Raw genomic sequence first — 19,718 nt, forward strand, 5'->3', positions numbered from 1 at the left:
TTATGTTAAAAAATCAATTTCCTGAGTACAAGATGGGGGAAGGATGGCTAAACAGCATTCATTGGAAAAAGATCTGTAGGCATTAAAGGCTTACAAATTCAGTAGAGTTATATGGTAGCCTTAAAAAAGTTCATCTAAATTTAGATTGCATCAAGGGTGAGATAATGTCCAGGACTGGGGAGGTGATAATCCCCCTGTATTCTAGCCTGGTCGGGATACTCTGGAGTATTGGGTTCAATTTTGGAAGCCACATTTTATGAAGGGCATTGAAAAGCTATGGTGCATTCGCAGAAAATGTTGAGAAGAAGGCAACCAAGTCAGTGAAGAGTTTTGACTTCATGTCTTAAAAATATAAGTTGGAAGAATTAGGGATATTTGACCTGAAGGCTGAGAGAGAATATGATGGATAAACCTTTGAAGGGCAGTAATGTGGAGGTGCTACTGAGCCCCAGAAGGTAGAAGTGACAAAGAGACAGGTTTAGAGTTTGCCACCAATGGTATGAGCTGCCACAAGAGGCAATGGGTTCTCCTTCTCTGGAGGCCTTCAATCAAAGGCTGGTTTGGCTCCTTGAGAGACAGCATGGTGTAGTGGATAGAGTGAAACAAAAAGGCTTGGGTTTAAAACTTGCCTCAGATATATTAGCTCAATGATTCTGAGCAAATCACTTAATTTCCATTTGTTTTCCTCATTTAAATGGAAATTTGTTGGACTAGATCATCTCCAAGATCTCTTCTAACCCTAACTGTGCTGTCTTTTATGTCGTACAAAGTATTTTTGTTTATAAAAAGGTCGAATTTTCTATCATTGAGCTCCCAACTAGCTCAGAGAATTTGTAATCCTCAAATTTTCCCCCAACCCTGAATATGAATGTTCAGGATTCCTGCCACTTCTCCATGTTCCCAATGCCTGTGGCTTCCTTATTTTTGGGTTCACCGCTGACTATCAGAATACATTTGAGCTTGCCTCTGACTGTGCTAAGTGGTGACACTCGTACCATTTCTAAAATGTACTCATTTCTTAGCCTTGCCTTTTAGAAAGGCACTTTTGGTTTGGAGCTTTTCATCACTTTCCCTATCCAACCAATTAAATGCTCATCCATTGCACCTTTCTCATCCCTTTCTAGCCCCCCCTCCAACTTCAGTTACACTAAACCCACACTGTCTCTGGCTTCTACAAGCGAACACATTCCCAGCAGCTGCTTGTGATGGATGCTTGTAACTGCACATGTGGTTTATTCTATTTTTATAGGAATGCTAATTAGCCTGGGTTTGCTCTTTATGGATGATATAAAAGCCATACTAAGGCATAATCATTAACAACACCTGCTCTTGGATCGCATGAATGGAATCGCTAAAGGAAATATTGAGGTTCTGACAGAAATCATTTTTCTCAGTGGATGGATGTGGGATGTCATCGTGGTTGTGTTTGATGGGCCTTGGGATGCACTGAACCTGGCTGAAATGTATATAGCTCTTTGTGATGCTTGCAAAATTGCCTTCAACTTCTTGTTTCATTGGAGCCTTGTTGGTGACAGTGTGACTATGTGATTATAATGTAACTCTGAGGCAAGGTTGTGGGTCCTGGACCCTCAGTCAGTCACTTTTTTGCAATTTTATTTCTGTTGCAATTCTTGAAATTTCATTTATTTATTTATTTATTTTTATTATAGCTTTTCATTTACCAGATATATGCATGGGTAATTTTACAGCATTGACAATGGCCAAACCTTTTGTTCCAACTTTTCCCCTTCTTCTCCCCACTTCCTCCCCCAGATGGCAGGTTGACCAATACATGTTACATATGTTAAAATATAAGTTAAATACAATATATGTATGCATGTCCAAATAGTTATTTTGCTGCACGAGAAGAATTGGACTTTGAAATAGTGTACAATTGGCCTGTAAAGGAAATTCAAAATGCAGGGGGACAAAAATAGAGGGATTGGGAATTCTATGTAGTGGTTCATAGTCATCTCCCAGAGTTCTTTCACTGGGTGTAGCTGGTTCAGTTCATTACTGCTCTGTTGGAACTGATTTGGTTCATCTCATTGCTGGAGAGGGCCTCATCCTTCAGAATTGATCATCATACAGTATTGTTGTTGAAGTATATAATGATCTCCTAGTCCTGCTCATTTGAAATTTTCTTTTTAAAATGAATGAAATAAAATATGATGAAATGCTGTTATTAAAATATTAACAAAACAAGTGAATTAAAAGCAAATTAATTAAAAAACAAAATATTAAAAAAGTTGATGGAATCCAAGTAAAGAACTTGGTATAAGGTATTGATGGAAATTGTTCTCTCCTTATTATAATTAGGGAAATGGAGAATTAGAGAGAAGTTAAGTGACACTGTCACATAGATAATGAGCGTCAGATTTGGAATTCAAACTTACAACTCTGTCTTTTCAACCAAACACCCCATTCCCATACACTATCAACTGACCCCTATCTCTCCCCTCTGCTAATCCAGTGTTCAATCCATGAACTTTTAGCAACTTTCTGATTTTGCTTTTCATTATCAGCAAACATTTCTTAAGCACCTACTGTATGCCAGGCGCTGTGCCAAGTGTTGAGGATAGTAGAGAAGGCAAAAGCGCAGAGCCTGCACTCAGTGGGGGAGATATCATTTAAACAAGTATGATACAAGAGACATAAAGGGTAAATGGAATATAATTGCAGAATGAAGGAATACTTCTTTAATTTGAGTGCTTCTCCCACTAGTAGGACCATATGAACTTGCAGGTCTGGAAATATGTCTGCTCCCTCTAGAGAATGATTTCATTTTTGTCTTCATACCTCTTGCATCTAGCATAGTTCTTGGCAAACAGTATGTATATTATTAAACACTTGTTGATTGATGTAGAAGCACTCAGTTTTCTGATTAAAACTTAGAAGTCCTATACATAGGGTAGTATTGGAAGACATTGCTCCATTTGGAGACACCCAGGCCCTTACAGGAAGTGCTTTCCACCCCTACCAAGTTATTTAGCCCAAAGTTCCTGATTTTTACTCTTCGATTCATTTCCCAAAGGCCTGAGCCATGCTCTCTACATTCTGATGTTTCCCGGGTTTATTTTCTTATTTAATATTCAGGGTGAGAGTAATATTTAGCGACTCAAAGGTTCCATTGTAGATCCAGATCTAGGGCACCCACATTTGTCTGTCACAAAGCCGATAATAATGTATTGATTTCAAAATAGTACAATGATTATAATTCTTTAAGTTATATGAGATATATGAAAGTCTGATTCATGTTAATGTTTTCAGTGCAGAGAATGAAGTCCTCTTCCAGGTGTTTCCCTCTGAGGAGAAGTGCCTTCCAATGAAAAGAAAATGGGAGCTTCCTTCAGAGAACCTCGATTTACATCCTAGCTCTGCTGCTTAATTACTTATGTGATCAGGGGCAAATCACTTGTCTAGTCCTCAGTTTCTCCATGTGTAAAATTAAAATATTGATTTAGTTGGTCTCTTAAGTTACTCTCTGCATATAATCTATAATCCTGTGCATAAAATCTATGAGTTGAGTGGTGGGAATCTCAGGTATGATGGCAGGGTGATATGGAGGCAAAGAGATCTGTGATTTCCCTTAAAGAATTCACAGGCGTGGTTAAAAGAAAATGGCCTTAGACCATTATGGGAGGAAGCATGATGACACTGGAGGATGCTGGATCCTTTTTTTTCCCCCATCCCCTCTCCAAGAAGATGGTTTCAGACAGCAGCTTAAAGATACAAAGTATGGGGCAACATCTTGAAAATGTGGTTCTATGAAATCTGCAGAATGCCATTTAGTGTGTCCCTTGCCAGCTAGGGTGTGATGGAGGGTGGCAGCCTTCTAGGGAGAGTCAAAGAAGCCCTGGATGAGCTAATACCTTGGGGTGGTTATGAGCAGCAAGACCTATGTGTACATGCTATTGCTAGACTGATAATGCACAAAATTGAATGGAAAATATCTGTTACACAAGGGGCTAGGGACCGGACCTGTCCTTTCGAGGTTACAGGGAGCTCCAGGGGAAGAGATTCCGTCTAACAACACAGGTGACCTCTACTCTGTAATTTATAATCTTGGAAGTTTCCTAGAACAGGCATGTCCAACAGGTGGCTTGCAGGGACAACTTTCCTGAACTCCAACCAGATTAAACTATAATTGGAAAATATTTAACACAATGAGAATACAATAGAATGTAGGTAAACATTAATATGTGGTTTCCTAAGTCAACAGGCACCTGTAAGAACCATTATGTATGTTTAGTGGCTCTTGGTACTATTTGAGCTTGACCCCCCCTGACCTTGAGCGCTGAGATGTTAAGTGACTTGCACAGAGTCTCCTAGCCAGCCAGGTATAAGACGAGAAGTCCTGGTACCTGGATAGAGGCCAGCTCCACGATGCTGTCTCTCAAGTTTTAGAGGAGAATCAAAGTGTGAAACTTAATAACTGAGTGGATATTTGGTTGTCAATTATGGTCACTTAAGGACAGAAAAGTTTTGACCTTTCCCCCCTTCCCCCCCAATTCAATGATAGCCAGTCTTTATGACTTCTTCAGCTAATCCACAAGCTTGCTCTTTTTTTTTTTTTTCACAGTCACTGTTACGATCATTGTGGATATTGTTCCTGCCAATGAATTTAGTCCAGTTTTTAGACCTGCAAGTTACTCATTCTCTGTTCCAGAAACATCAGGAGGTAAGCTAGGGAGTAATAATCAAGGTCTCCCATTGGCCTTCCCCAATTCTCTTGGTGATTAATACTGTCTTTTCAATTTTTTTTCTGGAGCTCTTTGTCTGATTTCTTTCTTTGTCCCCTGCCCTGTATCCGTATTCTTGGCAAATAGAATGCAAATTTCGTAAGGGGAGAATAATATTATTATTTAATATCCCCATCGCTTAGTAAAGTGTCTGGAAAAAGTAGCTGCTTAACATTTGTATTTGAATAAATTACATTAAAGCATTTTACATTTTATAAAATATTTTCATATTTATTCCTATTGGATTTAATTAAACAAGCATTTATTAAGCACCTATCATGTTACAAGAACTGTGCCGATATTTGTGGCCTACAGAAAACGGCAAAACATAGTCCCTGCCCTCGAGCAGCTTACAATCATTAGATCCTTACAACAGACTGCACATATTAGGCACTTAATATATGCTTGTTCATTTGGCTTTTCTTTTCTTTTTCATCTTTAACATATTTTATTTTTCTTCAATTACATATTAAAACTTTTTTTTGCTTACTCTTTAAATTTTTTTTGTTTAGATCACATCCTTTATTATTATTATAGCTTTTTATTTACAAAACATAAACATGGGTAATTTTTCAACACTGATCTTTGCAAAACCAACTGTTTCAACTAGATGACAGGTTGTCCAATACATGTTAAATATGTTAAAGTAATATGTAAACAATTTTTGATATTTTTTTGAGTTTTAAATTCTATTCCTTCCTCCCCTTTCCCTTCCCTGAGATGGCAAGCAGATATAAACTATATATGTACAATCATGTAAAACATTTCCATATTAGTCAAATAAGAAGACTTTAATAAAAGAAAACGAGTAAAAAAAAGAAAGTAAAATATAGCTTGCTTCAGTCTGATTCAACCAATATGAGTTTTTTTCTGTGGAGGTGGATAATATGCTTCATTGTTAATCCTTTGGACATTGTCTTAAATCATTTAAATCAAAATGAAAGCAAAGAGGTTCTTCATAGTATAATATTGCAGATACTGTGTAGAGTATTCCCCTGGTTCTGTTCGCTTCACCGTGCATCTTACAAGTCTTTCCAGGTTTTTCCCTTAAATTATCCTGCTTGTCATTTTATATACCACAATTTGCTTAGTAATTCCCCAATTGCTGTACATCTCTTTGATTTCCAGTTTTTAGCCACCACAAAAAGAGCTACTATAAAGATAATATTGTTGGGCTATAGACTTTGCAGTTCACTTGACTCTTGAACAAAATGCCTGAGTTCTAAATTCAGAATCTACAGACAACATCCCAACATAGCTTTTGATGATTTTCTTAAATTTTTCTGTTCCATTTTTGCTTCTATACAATAGGCAAAAAACCCATCTGTATTCAACTCAGTTATTAAGGAATGACTTTGTTATTTATTATTAATCCATTAGTGTAGCGGGTGGACAATCAGTCTCAGTATCAGTGAAATCTGAGTTCACATTTCACTGTGAGATCTCTGGCTATGACTCACCATAAGTCACTTAACCTTGATGTGCTTGGTTACTTTCTAAGTGACCGAATGGTGCCAGTCTGCATTGGTAGAGAGTTTTCTCATCAGGATCCTCCCCACACCAATGAAATCATGGATCTGGTCCAAAAAGAAAATGGCCATAGTTGTTTTTGTTTAATTTTTTTTAGTCATAGCTAACTCTTGGTGACCCCGTTTGGGGTGTTCTTGGCAAGGATACTGGTATGGTTTGCCATTTTCTTCTCCATTGCATTTTATAGATGGGGAAAATGAGACAAAGTTAAGTGACTTGCCCAGGGTCAAAAAGATAGTGTTTGAGGCCAAATTGGAACTTGGGTAGATGAGTTTTCCTGATTCCAAGCCCACCACTCTGTTTGCTGCCCCCTCCCAAATTAAATACCAGCTAATACGGAATGCCACTAAAGACTAGATCAGTATGGTGTGATACAAAGAGTCTTGGATTTAGAGTTAGGAGACAGAATCCTGTCTCTGTTGCTCAGTATTCATGGATGTACTTTTGTGATGCCTTATTATTTCATATTTCATACATATTTGATCCTTACAACATTCTTACAACAAAGTGAGTGAGACCTAGTAAACTAGGAGTCCTCCCTCTACATCAGTGGTTCTTAAATTTTTTGGGGTCATAGACAACCCTTTGGCAGTCTAATGAAATCTGTGGACCCCTTTGCAGAATGATGTTTTTAAAATGTTTAAAAAATTTAAAATAAAATGCACAGTATGATAGAAGAAATATATTGAAATGCGGTTATCAAAATATTTTTAAAAATCCAAGATAAGAATCCTTGGTCTTATTCTATCTTACTGCGTGACTTTGAGTGATAACTTTTACTTTCACTTCTTTTTTCTTTCTTTGTTTACTCCTTAATTCTGGACTATGTTTCATATAAATCCATTAGCAATATGACACTTAGAAAAGTGTAGTTTTCTTAAAATGTGTCCTTATCCGCATCAATGAGGGGGCTGATAGTATAGTAACCTATAGTCCTAAGATTTAATTCTAATTTCCTGTAAAGAGAGACATGATTGGAAAATAGAGGTTATTTGCTAACTGGTGAAGGAGGGAGGAATAAAAATTCTCTTGGACAAAATTACATCCACAACCTGAAACATTTAATTTACCCACTTTAACATGTTTCATAAATGCTTTAACATAGAAAATATTCTCCTTTTATATGACTCTGAGTAGAAGCTTGAGTAGTAGACTGATGACTATAAGAAGCTTTTTTTGGGGAGGATGAAATTATAGGATCTAAAATATTTAAAGTGATTTTCTCTGATAATATGTGACACCCACCCGAATCCCTCATTGATGGAAAGCTTCTGGGAAGAAAAAAATTAGAGGGAAAAATTTCCTTCATCAGAAATTATTTAAAAGGAAGTAAATGAGAATCATATCATGCTGGGCTATAAGTCTTATGGGAAAACAGGTTTCATTTACAATAGTTTTTGATGAAGAAACTTGGCAGCTTTACAGAGGGTTTTATAATCACTCTATTTTAAACTTTAGCTGGGGATGCTCAAGATAGCTCTTAGTTTTTATTGAAAGGTTAATTTAACACCTACAGAAGAATATAAGCTTTCCAGTATATTTAACCAAGTGTTGAATGTGAAAAAGACACAATCTCTGCTCAGGACTGTATGAGGCAGATTGGAATTTTAACCTTTATTCCTTTGGATATATTTATATAAGGCAAGTCACATTGAAGACACTTGAAAAAAACATCTTTCAGCCAATCAAAGGTTGGAGTTTTAGTATTTGTGGTTTGCTGCTTTGGGCAATTTATTAATTGCTTATTAGTAGGCTATGACTGAGTTACTTGTTTTGTTTATTGAACTCCTGATGACTAGAGACTAGAGATGACTTCTCTAACGTCACCTTTTGTTGACTCTGAGTATAAATTATATATGCAATTCATGTACATCCAGTCAATTAATATGCATTTTTCAAGCATTTCCTATTTTTAAGACTGTGCTAAATGCTTGATACAAAGAAGGGCAAAAATAATTCCTGCCCTCAAGGAACTTGCGTTCTAATGGGGACAATAGCATATTTGTAAATAGAAAGCAGCCAGATGGCTCAGTGGATAGTGTTGGACCTAGAGTTGGGAAGACCTTAGTTTAAATATGGCCTTAGACACTCACTAGCTCTCCCTGAAGTCCTTTCACTTTTGCTTGTCTTACTCTACTAGAGAAGGAAATGGCAAACCACTCCAATACCTTTTCCAAGAAAACAATATGGATGATATTGATGCGCTATGGTCCATGGGGCCCCAAAGAATTGAACACAAGTGAATAGCTGAATAAAAACTCCTTATGTGATATTCAAAATAGATGAACATTACTCAGAGGAAAAGCTTTATTTAGTAGACGGGGAAAGTGGGAAAGGCCTTTTATCAAAGGAGGCATTTGAACTGAGTTTTAAGGATTCTAAGAAATGAGGGTGATGGGGCAGAGTATTCCATGCATAGGAAACTTTTGGTTTTAAGGTAAAGTAATAGGAAATATTGTATTGTGTATATAGGAGACAGCTGGTTGGAATACAGCTGGGTTATAGAATGTGTAGAGGCATGTAGAGTGTGCAAAATGAATAGAAGGACAGGAATGATAAAATTGTGAAAAGGTTGTGCCCCCTCCCTGAAATTTACATTTAATATTAGAAGTCATAGGAAGCCCTTAGAAGTCATTCTGGGATTTACAGAAGTCATTTTGGCTGTAATGAAAGCTATATTGGAATAGTGAGAGATGCCATAGGGAGCCGATTTAGGATATTTCAATAGATAGGCAAGAAGTCATAAGTTCCCAAATTTGGGTAGTCACTATGTGAGTGGAAAGGGATGTATGTGAAAACTGTTGGGAAGGTAGACATGACAAGATTCAGCAAGGGATTGGATAGAGGGTGTGACTGAGAGTGTGATGTTGAGGATGTTACTGGGGCTTTGAATCTTGGCAGCTGGGAGGATGATGGTGATTCAATAGTAAGAAGAATGATTGGAAGAGGAGAGGTTTTTTGGAGAAAAATAACGAAGTCTTTTTTGGACATGAGGATTTCAGATGCCAAAGGGGCAGCCACTTCTAAACTCCAAGAATACAAGGGAAGTTTTTGCTTTTTCTCTTTATCCATAGAACTTATCATGTCTGGTAGAAAGTAAATACCTAATAAAGGGTTGTTGATTCCAGCCCTGAATTCAGGAGAACCCGAGTTCAAATCTGGTCTCAGACACTTTACACCTCCTAACTGCATGACCCTGGGCAAGTCACTGAACCCCAGCCTCAGAGAAAAAAAAAAAAGGTTGTTGACTGATCAATTTGTGAAAATTTTTGGAAACTATGGAGGAAGTAACAGGTCTCTCATGAAGACAGTAACTTCAGGAGGGCATAGGGCCTGCACATAAAATGAATCAAACTATTCAACAGTAGTCCTCTACTGTTGAAAATTATTGACTTTCACTGCAAACAATGTTGAGTGTCTCTTAAATGATGGTGCTAGCTCTGTAACGTATTCATTTGGGGACAAAAGCAATTGAGTTGGGAGAACTTGGAGTGAAAAAGGAAGACACTGGCTATGTAGAACACTTCCCAGACTGAGGTACAGTTCTGTTGGAGGAGGAGGAAGCCTCTATAGCTGTTAGGGGAAGTAGGGTCTAGCATAGGGATGCTAAGGTGTCAGTACTTTGTGGCTGTCCAGGCTATCATCAATGGTACAATCAGGCAGAGGATTGTGAGGTGAAAAAATAAGGGTTATTTCACTTCCAATAGGAATCACATTGTTCCAGAAAGGAAAAATGTCCTTCTAGTTGTTAGAACCCCAGAGAAAAATCTTAGTCATGATTATGGCTGATTCTGTTTGTTATGAGGAGGTGATGTTTCATAGCATGGAGTATATGGTATATTCAGGAAAGACTGGTACTTCTGGTGTGAGGGCTTCTGAGCCCTTTTCAGGACTATTTTTCACCTTTGGTGTCTACCTGATAGTTTTAACGATCACTTGTGCCTCCAAAAAGCTGTACCATGGGCCATGGCTCCATCTCAGTAAGCCATTTTGTCAGATGGGCTAAACCAGGTTGAGAGTAAATGAGGGATCACAAATTTGGAGCATGGGAAGACATTTCCTAGGGGAATGGGCAGATGAGAATAATGTTGCAATGGCCATGAATGTGGCTGAAGCAGGCACTGTACTTAGAGCTTGGTGAGACATTTAATATGTCAAGGCCATCCACTGCATTTCCATCCATCACCAGTCATTTTGATTCTGTCTTGCCACTGGATTGTGATGACCCTGGAAAACAGAGTGAGGTCAATGACTTTGAGCAACTCTGCCTCACTTAAATTCAACATCAACCCAAATCTCTTCTCCCTTTTTCTGTTGCCATTTTTACCCATTTTAAAGGCCCATGGCAATTGGCAAGGGACAAAGCATCAGGTGTGGATACATTGGGAGCTATGTAGTCACAACCCTGCACCCAAGCAACCAAGACCATAGGGTCATCTTCTTACTGGAAGCAGCAATGGAATTGGGTGGCTTCCTGGGCATCTGAAAGTCTTGTAAGGACTGCATTTCTTACTTCCTTGTGTGAGGAAGGGGGCTAGAAAAAATGCCACAAAATTGTTTGCTTATAAAACTTGGCCAGATTACTACAGTAGCCTGTAATTGAAACAGAAATGTACAAAAACTTTTGTGAAAATGATTCCATCACCATCGTTACATGGAATGTGTACACACTTATGTACAACAGAAAATTCAGCAGTCCTGAAAAACAAACAGCTCTGTTAGTGAGAAAACTCATCAAGGATCATATCCAAATAGCAGCCCTGAGTGAAACAAGGCTGGTAAATAAAGGCCCACTTACAGAAGTTGGAACTAGATGTACATTTTTCTGGAGTGGCCGAAGTGAGGAAAATTACCACAAAGCTGGTATAGATTTTGCAATCAAAACTAATCAAATAAACAAGCTTGTATGCCTACCAAAAGGAGTGAACAACAGGCTCATGGCAATGTTATTGCCACCTGCAGGAAAATGCCATGCCATTATCATCAGTGCCTAGGTTCCTACCATGACAAACTGTGATAAAGTCAAAGAAAAATTTATGAACATCTTGAGACCCTTATCATCAATGTGCCTCAAAAGGACAAGCTTATAATTCTGGGTGACTGTAATGCTAGAGTAATCTAATGCCAGATGTGGCAAGGAATCCTTGGGAGGAATGGAGATGGAAATAAGCAACAGAAATGGTCATTTGCCACTGAAGACTTGTACTTCTCATGACCTCATCACCAACACTGTCTTCCATTTACATAAAAGTAATTAATTTTCCTGGATGCATCCTTGCAGCAAACTTTAACATCTGAGAGACTATATGATTGTAAGGAAAAGATACAGGATGTGAGAGTGTTGAAGACAATGTGGGGTGCAGAGTGCTGCACTGATTATAGACTTATCCTCTGCAAACTAAATATTTGCAATCGACAAAAGTAGTGGCCCCATGGCAAAATGACCACCAGAAGGATATGCTACAGAGCAGAGTGTTTCTCTGACTGAAAAAGTTTGTTGCTAAGTTCAAGAGAAAGTTGGGCCAACACACAGTTAGCAACAGTGAAGCAGAAAAGGAGTGGGAGGCTTTCAGAGATTTGGTCTACAGCTTTATATTTGCTACTTGGGGCAGAACACTTGCAAACATCAAAACTAGTTTGATAAAAATGATGGTGAAATTCAGAAGTTGCTAAATGAAAAATGAGACCTCCTTATGATTTACCAGCAGGATAATTCATCCAATCTCAAAGAAGGCAGCATTTAATTGTAACAGAAGTAAAATACAAGCAAAGTTTAGAGAGATGCACGATTCTTGGCAGATGAAATTCAGTTTTCTGCGATAGGCACAATCCAAAATGATTTTATGATGCCCTGAAAATTATTTGTGGGCAAAATTCATATGGTATATCTCAACTATTTACCATTGATGGAGCCACATTTATTAGTGTTAAGGATATAATCTTGGACAATTGACTGAACACTTCCATAGTGTTCAAAATTCACCAATATCAACAAATGCTGAAACCACTAATCCTTTCTTTACCTTAGATTGAAGTCAATCTTTCTCTAGAAATATTTCTAGCTGGAGAAGAAGTTTTTAATGCCATCAGACTATTTTCCTGAGGCAAAATACTTGGTGCTGATTCTTTCCCACCTGAGATTTACAAGGTGGTCATGAGGACCATTGCTCATAAAAAAGGTGACTCAAAATTTTCAGGTAATATGTCAAGAGAAAATTATCCCTCTGGAGTTCAAGGATGGCTCCATATCCATCTCTATAAAAGTAAAGGAAATTTATTGTTCTATGACAATACCAGGGGGTGGGGTCTATCTTAGTCATTGCTGGTAAAATTTTTTCCAGAAATCTCCTTAATAGAATGGCCCTTTATCTGAAATGGTCATCTACCTAAGAGTCAGTATGTCTTCACAAAGGTCCAAGGAATAATCAATATGATGTTTGCTGCCTGGAGACTCCAGGGCAGAACAGAGGTCTATACATGATATATACAATATTTATAGATCTGATCAAGGCCTTTGATGCTGTCAGTCACGAGGGCTTATGGAAAATTGTGTCAAAATTTGGTTGCCTGGAGAAGTTTATCAATATTGTATGTCAGTATTATGACACCATCTTCACTCAGGTTCTGGATAGTGGACAATGCTCTTGAGCTTTTCCAGTCATCAAAGGAGGGCAACAAAACTGTGTACTTTCTCCCATGCTTTTTAGGGGAGATATTTTCAGCCATGTTGTTACACCATCAATGAGGATGAACACAGTATCAGTATCAGCTACTATACTGATGGCAAATTCTTCAACTTAAAAAGGCTGCAAGCCAATACCAAAATGGAGGGAGTTTGGTGCATGATTTTTTGTTTGCAGATGATTGTGCACTCAGTGCAGTCTCTGAAGTTGAAATGCAAGAAAGTATGGTCTATTCTCTGATGTTTGTGATAATTTTAGCCCAACAATTAATACCAAGAAAACATTGGTGCACCACCAACTAGCACCACAACGTTCATATGTGGAACCACCCACTGGAGAAGTTTTGAATACTGTGTATGAGCTCATTTACCTTGGCTGTATACTTTCCATGGAAATAAACATCGATAATGACACACAAATTGCCAGACCTAGCTCAGTGTTTGGGAGGCTCTGAAGGAAAGTGTGGGAGAGAAAGGGTATTGGGGCATCTACCAAATTGAAGGTCTACAGAGCCATAATGCTGACTTATCATTGTGTGCTTGTGAAACCTGGATGGTCTCCCAGTGCCATGCCAAGAAAATGAATCACTTCCATTTGAATCGTCTTAGGAAGATTTTGAATTTCACCTGGATAAGATGCCAGATGTTGAAGTTCTTTCTTGAATTAAACCACCAAACATTCAAATTCTTCCATAGAGAGGGCAACTCCAAAGAGCTGACCATATTTTTTGAATTCCAAGCTTGTCTAAAAGATTATTTTATGGAGAACTCACAAAGGGCAAGCGTTGACATTATGGAACGAAAAAGCAAGATCTCTCTTAAGAAGTTTGAAATTGATTGACATGGGAGACACTGGCATAGGGGCATCCAGCATGGTATACCTTCATTAATGAAGGTTCTGTATTCTATGAGCAAAGCAGAATTGAAATAATTCGAAAGAAATGTGAGATGTACAAATTTAGGAAATCTACTCCAAGTATTTACAGGGACTATTTATGCCCGACTTATGGTAAGTATATTGGTCTGATCAGTCACAGTCAGACACATTGTGGCCTAGTGATACCATTTTGATCTTTTTTGAGAATGAACAACCAACCACCCAGTTTCATAGCACAAATAAGATAAAACTCATCTCCTAAAATTAATTTTCCAGAGATCAATGGAAGTGAAATGACTTTCCAATGTTGCACTATTATTAAATAGGTCAGGACTGAAATGCAATGCCAAATCTGGTGCTCTCACCAACATTTTAGACTGTGTGAAGGTGCCACTGTCTTCAAAAAGCAGAATGCAGAAGAAATATTCAAAAGTTATAACAATAGCAGCAACTCATTTTCATACTCTATTTTGAGGTTTATAAAATGTCTCTTTTTATATTCTTGTTCTCAACCCGTGTCATTAAAGGTATGTTGTGATAAAGAGATGCAAACTCTTATTATTTTATTTTGTGATTCCAAAATTATCTCATTATTTCAAACTAACTCTTGGTTTAAAGCCTAGGTCCATTTATTGGATAATTTTTCTAGTATTTACTATTAATGACATAGTTTCTAGATCAGGGGTTCTCAAACTACGGCCTGTGGGCCAGACCCGCTGAGGACGCTGGGTTATGGTAAATGGGCTGAGGGCCTGAGACAGCATGTGAGGTTTTGTTTTAACTTTAGTCCAGCTCTCCAACAGTCTAAGGGACAGTGAACTAGCCCCCTATTTAAAAAGTTTGAGGACCACTGTTCTAGATCAATGTCACATTAGATGAGAATAAATGGCTTCTTAATTAAAATGGCTTTTCATGAAGTGTTAACTTATAGCCTCCTATGAAGTTGGAAGAGTGACTGCTTTTGATGAAGACAGTCCACTGAACTGTGTGAGATATAAAATAATAAGAGGAGACACCCAGATTATTCGAAGATTCTGGATTCATCCACTAACTGGAATGATAGAACTGACCACCCGACCAGATTATGAATCTCTGAAGCAGTATAACCTCACCATAGAAGCTGTGGATTGTGACCAAGCTCAACCACGGTCAGCTGTTACCACAGTAAGTAAAGGAGAAACAAACTTCCTTAAGTAGTTGTTATGGATATTGGATAAAAATATGAACAATAATGTCTGCCCTCAAGGAGATTACATTTTAATAAGGTATAGGCTATTTTTTGAGAGTAGAATGTAAATTCACTCACAGCAAAGACCTCTTCTTTTTTTAAAATTTTGGGACTCAATTTAGTGTTGAGCACAATGTTTTGAAAATAGTAGGAAATTTAAATATTTGTTGAGTTGAATAAAATAAGCCAAAATAAGATGATTTGAGGAAGAAGAAAGCACCAAGAAGTTGGGGAGCAGAAAAAGGCTTTCTACAGAAGGTGACATTTTCACTCAGCCTAACTGTTGGTGAGAGCACTGAATTTGGAAGCCAAGGATTTGTGTTCCAGTCCAGACCTATTTAATAACAGTATAACATTGGAAAATCATTCCCCTTCCATGAGCCTTAATTTCCTCATCTGCAAAATAAAGATACTGATACCTGACATACCTTATAGAGTTTCAGTGAGGGAAACATTTCTTAAACCTCAAAATAGCATAGAAATATGACATAGAAATGAAACTTGAAACTAGAAGAGAACCAAATCTTCATTATTCAGTACTGTTTAAAAGACTATTCAAAAAACTTTGACCAAACTTTCTTTTGTTTCTCACATTTAAAACCTCTTAAGAGGTCATTGACAAGAAGTAAAACTAGAAGGAATAGATTCAGAGTATTTGTTACCATTGTCTTCAATGACAATCTCTATAAAATAGTATCTTTCCTCTGAGCCCAGAGTTTCTTGTTTAACTCCTGTATATATTACTGGGCAGCTAGGTGGTACAATGTACAGAATGTTGGGCCTAGAATTAGGAAAACTTATTTTCCTGAGTTCAAATCTGGTCTCAGATCCTTACTAGCTGTGTGGCTTTGGGCATGTAATTTAATCCTGTTTGACTTAGTTTCCTCATCTGAAAGATGAGCTGGAGAAGGAATTGGCAAACCACTCCAGTATCTTTGCTAAGAAAATATCAAATGGGGTCACAAACAGTCAGACATAACTACAAAATGACTGAAAAATAACAGATCTATCCTAGGAAAGCAATATTTCACATGCCCAAAGCAGAACTAATCATCTCCCCCCCCCCCTGAAATCCATCTTGTGTTCTAACTTCCCCATTTCTGTCAAGACAACACTTCTTCCACTCACCTAGCTTCACAGCATGGAGGGACATTCAATATTTTCTCAATCCTTTGCAGGTTTTGTTAGCATTTCTTGCACCTATACTCTTCTTTCTACTCTCATCATAACTACTTTAGTTCATATCCTCATAGTCTCTCATCTTTGTCTTTCCTTATTAGCATGTAAGCTCCTCAGGGTCAGGCACTATCTTTTTTGTTTGTGTTTTTGTCCTCAGTGTTTAACCCAGTGCCTGGCCATAACTATTTAATAAATTCTTCCTTTCTCTCTCCTTCCGTCCTTTTTTCCTTCTTCTATTCTTTCTTCCCTTTTTCTCCCTTCCTCCCTCTCCCTCCTTCTTCCCTCCCTCCCTCCCTTCCTCCCTCCTTCCCTCCTTTTCTTCCTTTTTTCTTTCCTCCTTTACTCTTTCTCTCTCTCCCTCTCCCTCCCTCTCCCTCCCTTTATTCCTTCTTTTCTCTCTCTCTCCCTCCCATTCCTAACCCCCCCTCTCTTTCTTCTATATCTTTACAATGTATTCTCTATATTATTGCCAAATTAGTATTCTTGGTCAAGGATATCAAGAGGTCTGACTACATTCTTCTTCTGTTCATGAAATTCTTCTCTTTTTCTTTAAAGTACAAATTTACATTTGCCATTTGCAGTCCATAATTTGTCTCTATTGTGAACTGGAATCTATTTATGCCTCTCTCTCTTCCTTCCTTCCTTCCTTCCTTCCTTCCTTCCTTCCTTCCTTCCTTCCTTCCTTCCTTCCTTCCTTCCTTCCTTCCTTCCTTCCTTCCTTCCTTCCTTCCTTCCTTCCTTCCTTCCTTCCTTCCTCCCTCCCTCCCTCCCTCCCTCCCTCCCTCCCTCTCTCTTTTCCTCCCTCCCTCCCTCCCTCTCTTTCTTCCTCCCTCCCTTTCTTCCTCCCTCCCTTGCTTTCATCTAGCTAACTAGCTAGCTATATTTATTCTTTTCCATGCTAGTGATCCATTGTTTTCCCTCACACACTCCATGTTCTAACCCAAGTGGCCCACTTTCTGTTCCCTGCATGTGATATTATCTCTTCTGCCTCCTTGCTTTTGCAGAGACTGTTCCTCATTCCTGGAAAATTCTCCTTCCTTACCTTTACCTCCTGGGAGGTCTACTTTACTTCACAGTTCAGTTTAAGTGATGTCTCCTTCAAGAAACCTTTTCTGATGATCACCTTCGTTAGTTCTTTCTCCCCTAATGACTATTATTTTCTACATATCCCATATTGACCTGCCTGTGAATGTGTACCTCCTTGAGGTAGCCACTATTTCTTTTTGTATCTTTAGCACTTAGCACAGTGCTTAGCTTGTAATAAGTGCTTAATTTATGTTTGTTGAATTAAACTAAAAGCATCAAGCAAGGAACTAAGGCACATGCACTTAACAGAATGAACTTTCATTTGATATTTCCCCTAACAATTTGCCTATGTTATTAAAATTACAAAACCCTCCTCATATCCATAGAGTATGCTTGTCGATATAATCAAAACAAATTTTCCTTGGTGAATATGGTAGGGAAAATCATTATTTATCCAGGAGGTAGGCATATAACCTTTCTAGGCTGGCTGGTGTTTGATCACTGACATTTTATAATCCTTGATATTTTGATCTTTTCCATGTAAATTACCATATTTTCATGATATTTTAATTAAGAAACTATGAGAGCAGCTTCTAATTATGGTCATAACCAATTCTGAGATGATAACTCTTACCTTCAGCATATATACTTGATATATTTGAGACTTTGTCTTGGAGATAATTAGCCAAATCCAGTGAGGGAAACAAACAAGATTTTCTTGTTTGGCTCAGATATTTAACGAGCTTAAGGTTTGTGACTTTTTTTGGGGAGGGATAAAGAGGTTCTTTCACTTTTAGTTTTCTATTAAATTCTATCAATCAATATAAGGTTACTTTGGTGGCCTAGAGTTCAGCATGCTGGACTTTGAGTCAGAAAGATCTGAATTTTGATCCTTCCTCAAACACCTATAAGTTGTGTGATCCTGGGAACATTATCAAATTGTCTCTAAGTCTCAGTTCTTCATCAGTAAATTGAGGCTAATAACAGCATCTACCTTGATGGTTGATGTAGGGATCAAGTGAGATAATATATGTGAAAATACTTTGGAAATCTGAAAAGTAACATTAGCTAATATTACTATAGACTATCACATCTTTTAATGAGCCCCATGCCTCTTTTTCTTGATGCCCAGGGCAAGGAAGATCAGTGAGTGACAAGGAAGCTGACAGACAGAAATCAGATTCATGATGTATATTTCACATCAAAATTCTGAAGTTTTCCTTTTTTAAATAAGAATCTCAGACAATCACCATCTACCCACATGTTTATTTCTGGTTTTGTGTATAAATAGCCATATGATGTGGACATGAGGTTTCTTTCTTTTGGATCGCTGACAGGTTACAATTGACATAAAGGATGAGAATGACGAAGCGCCTGTCTGCAAACCATCTAAGTATAAGGCAGTCATTTTTGACAGTGCTACTGCTGGAACAAACATCAACAGCTTCAAGCTAAGCTGCCATGACAGAGATTCACGAGATACTGAACTGCGCTTTGAGATAGTTTCTGGTAGGGGATTTTAGTATGAATTTTTAAAAAGAAAGTGAATCAAGTTAGCTAAAATGTAACTATATTCTTGTAAACAACCATAGCATATTAGTTGACTAAGCAACTAATTTGGTATTATTATTTAATTTTTTCAAAGTTCTTTTGCATCTGCTTTTAGAATTCCTTCTATCATGGAATGATATTTCATGATTGTGTTGACTATTTAAAAATTGAACCTCTGTAGACAAACTGGGGAGCTATCTATATGTCATCCATGATGCTAACTTTTAAATGCCTTCCACTCTTTCACATATAGAGTAATTCAGTGCACTCGGGATCAGAATGACTGATCGGCAAGCAATATTCCCTATTCTACTGTGATATAGTGTATAAATTTATAAGATTATTCTCAAAAGTTGGGGGACACAGTTTCTGATCATAGAATACAATAAAACTAATTGACTACATATGAAGAAAATCAAAGATTTATATTAGCATGATTTAACCAACTGTACCAACCAGCCATTTAAATTCCCAACAGGTTTTTGTGAGGCTGAAAAGGGAATTGGAAGTGTTCAGGAATAAGAAGATTATGGTATTCACAGTATAGTACAATACACAGTGCATATATCCTATATTGCGGTCAGTCCCAAATGTGTCATATTTTAGGAATGATAATAAGCTGGAGAGTACCTATTTAAAGGAGACTAAGATAGATTGAGTTAATTTCATATGGGGATTACTCAAAGGAGCTGACTATTTTTAATTTGATGAAAATAAGACTTAATATAATAACATTATATTAATAATAATAAGTTGGGAAGGAAACATGGTCGCTATCTTAAGGTATTTAAAGAGTTGACACACGATGACTCATTAAATTAATTTTACTTGGTCTCAGAAGACAGACCTAGAAGCAATAATTTGAAGCATAGGCTTGATGTAAAGAAAAGCTTCCTAATAATT

At 37.6% G+C, this 19,718-nt stretch overlaps 1 protein-coding gene across 5 annotated transcripts in view; it reads left to right on the top strand.

The window, feature by feature from the left end:
* LOC141551944 (cadherin-related family member 3-like) overlaps positions 1 to 19,718 on the top strand; it is a 119,472-nt gene that overhangs the window by 87,030 nt on the left and 12,724 nt on the right. For 4 of the 5 annotated variants that reach the window (XR_012485024.1, XR_012485025.1, XM_074284202.1 and 1 more), the window contains exons 11-13: positions 4,583 to 4,681; positions 14,763 to 14,995; positions 18,602 to 18,773. Coding sequence is in view for 3 of the 5 variants with exons in the window: in XM_074284202.1 (XP_074140303.1) it covers positions 4,583 to 4,681; positions 14,763 to 14,995; positions 18,602 to 18,773 (504 nt within the window). In the remaining 2 variants the exon portion in view is untranslated. The remainder of the gene's footprint in view (positions 1 to 4,582; positions 4,682 to 14,762; positions 14,996 to 18,601; positions 18,774 to 19,718) is intronic. The other variant, XM_074284203.1, reaches the window with a different exon arrangement.

The sequence above is a fragment of the Sminthopsis crassicaudata genome, chromosome 1 (genome assembly GCF_048593235.1).
Source record: "Sminthopsis crassicaudata isolate SCR6 chromosome 1, ASM4859323v1, whole genome shotgun sequence".
NCBI lineage: Eukaryota > Metazoa > Chordata > Mammalia > Dasyuromorphia > Dasyuridae > Sminthopsis > Sminthopsis crassicaudata.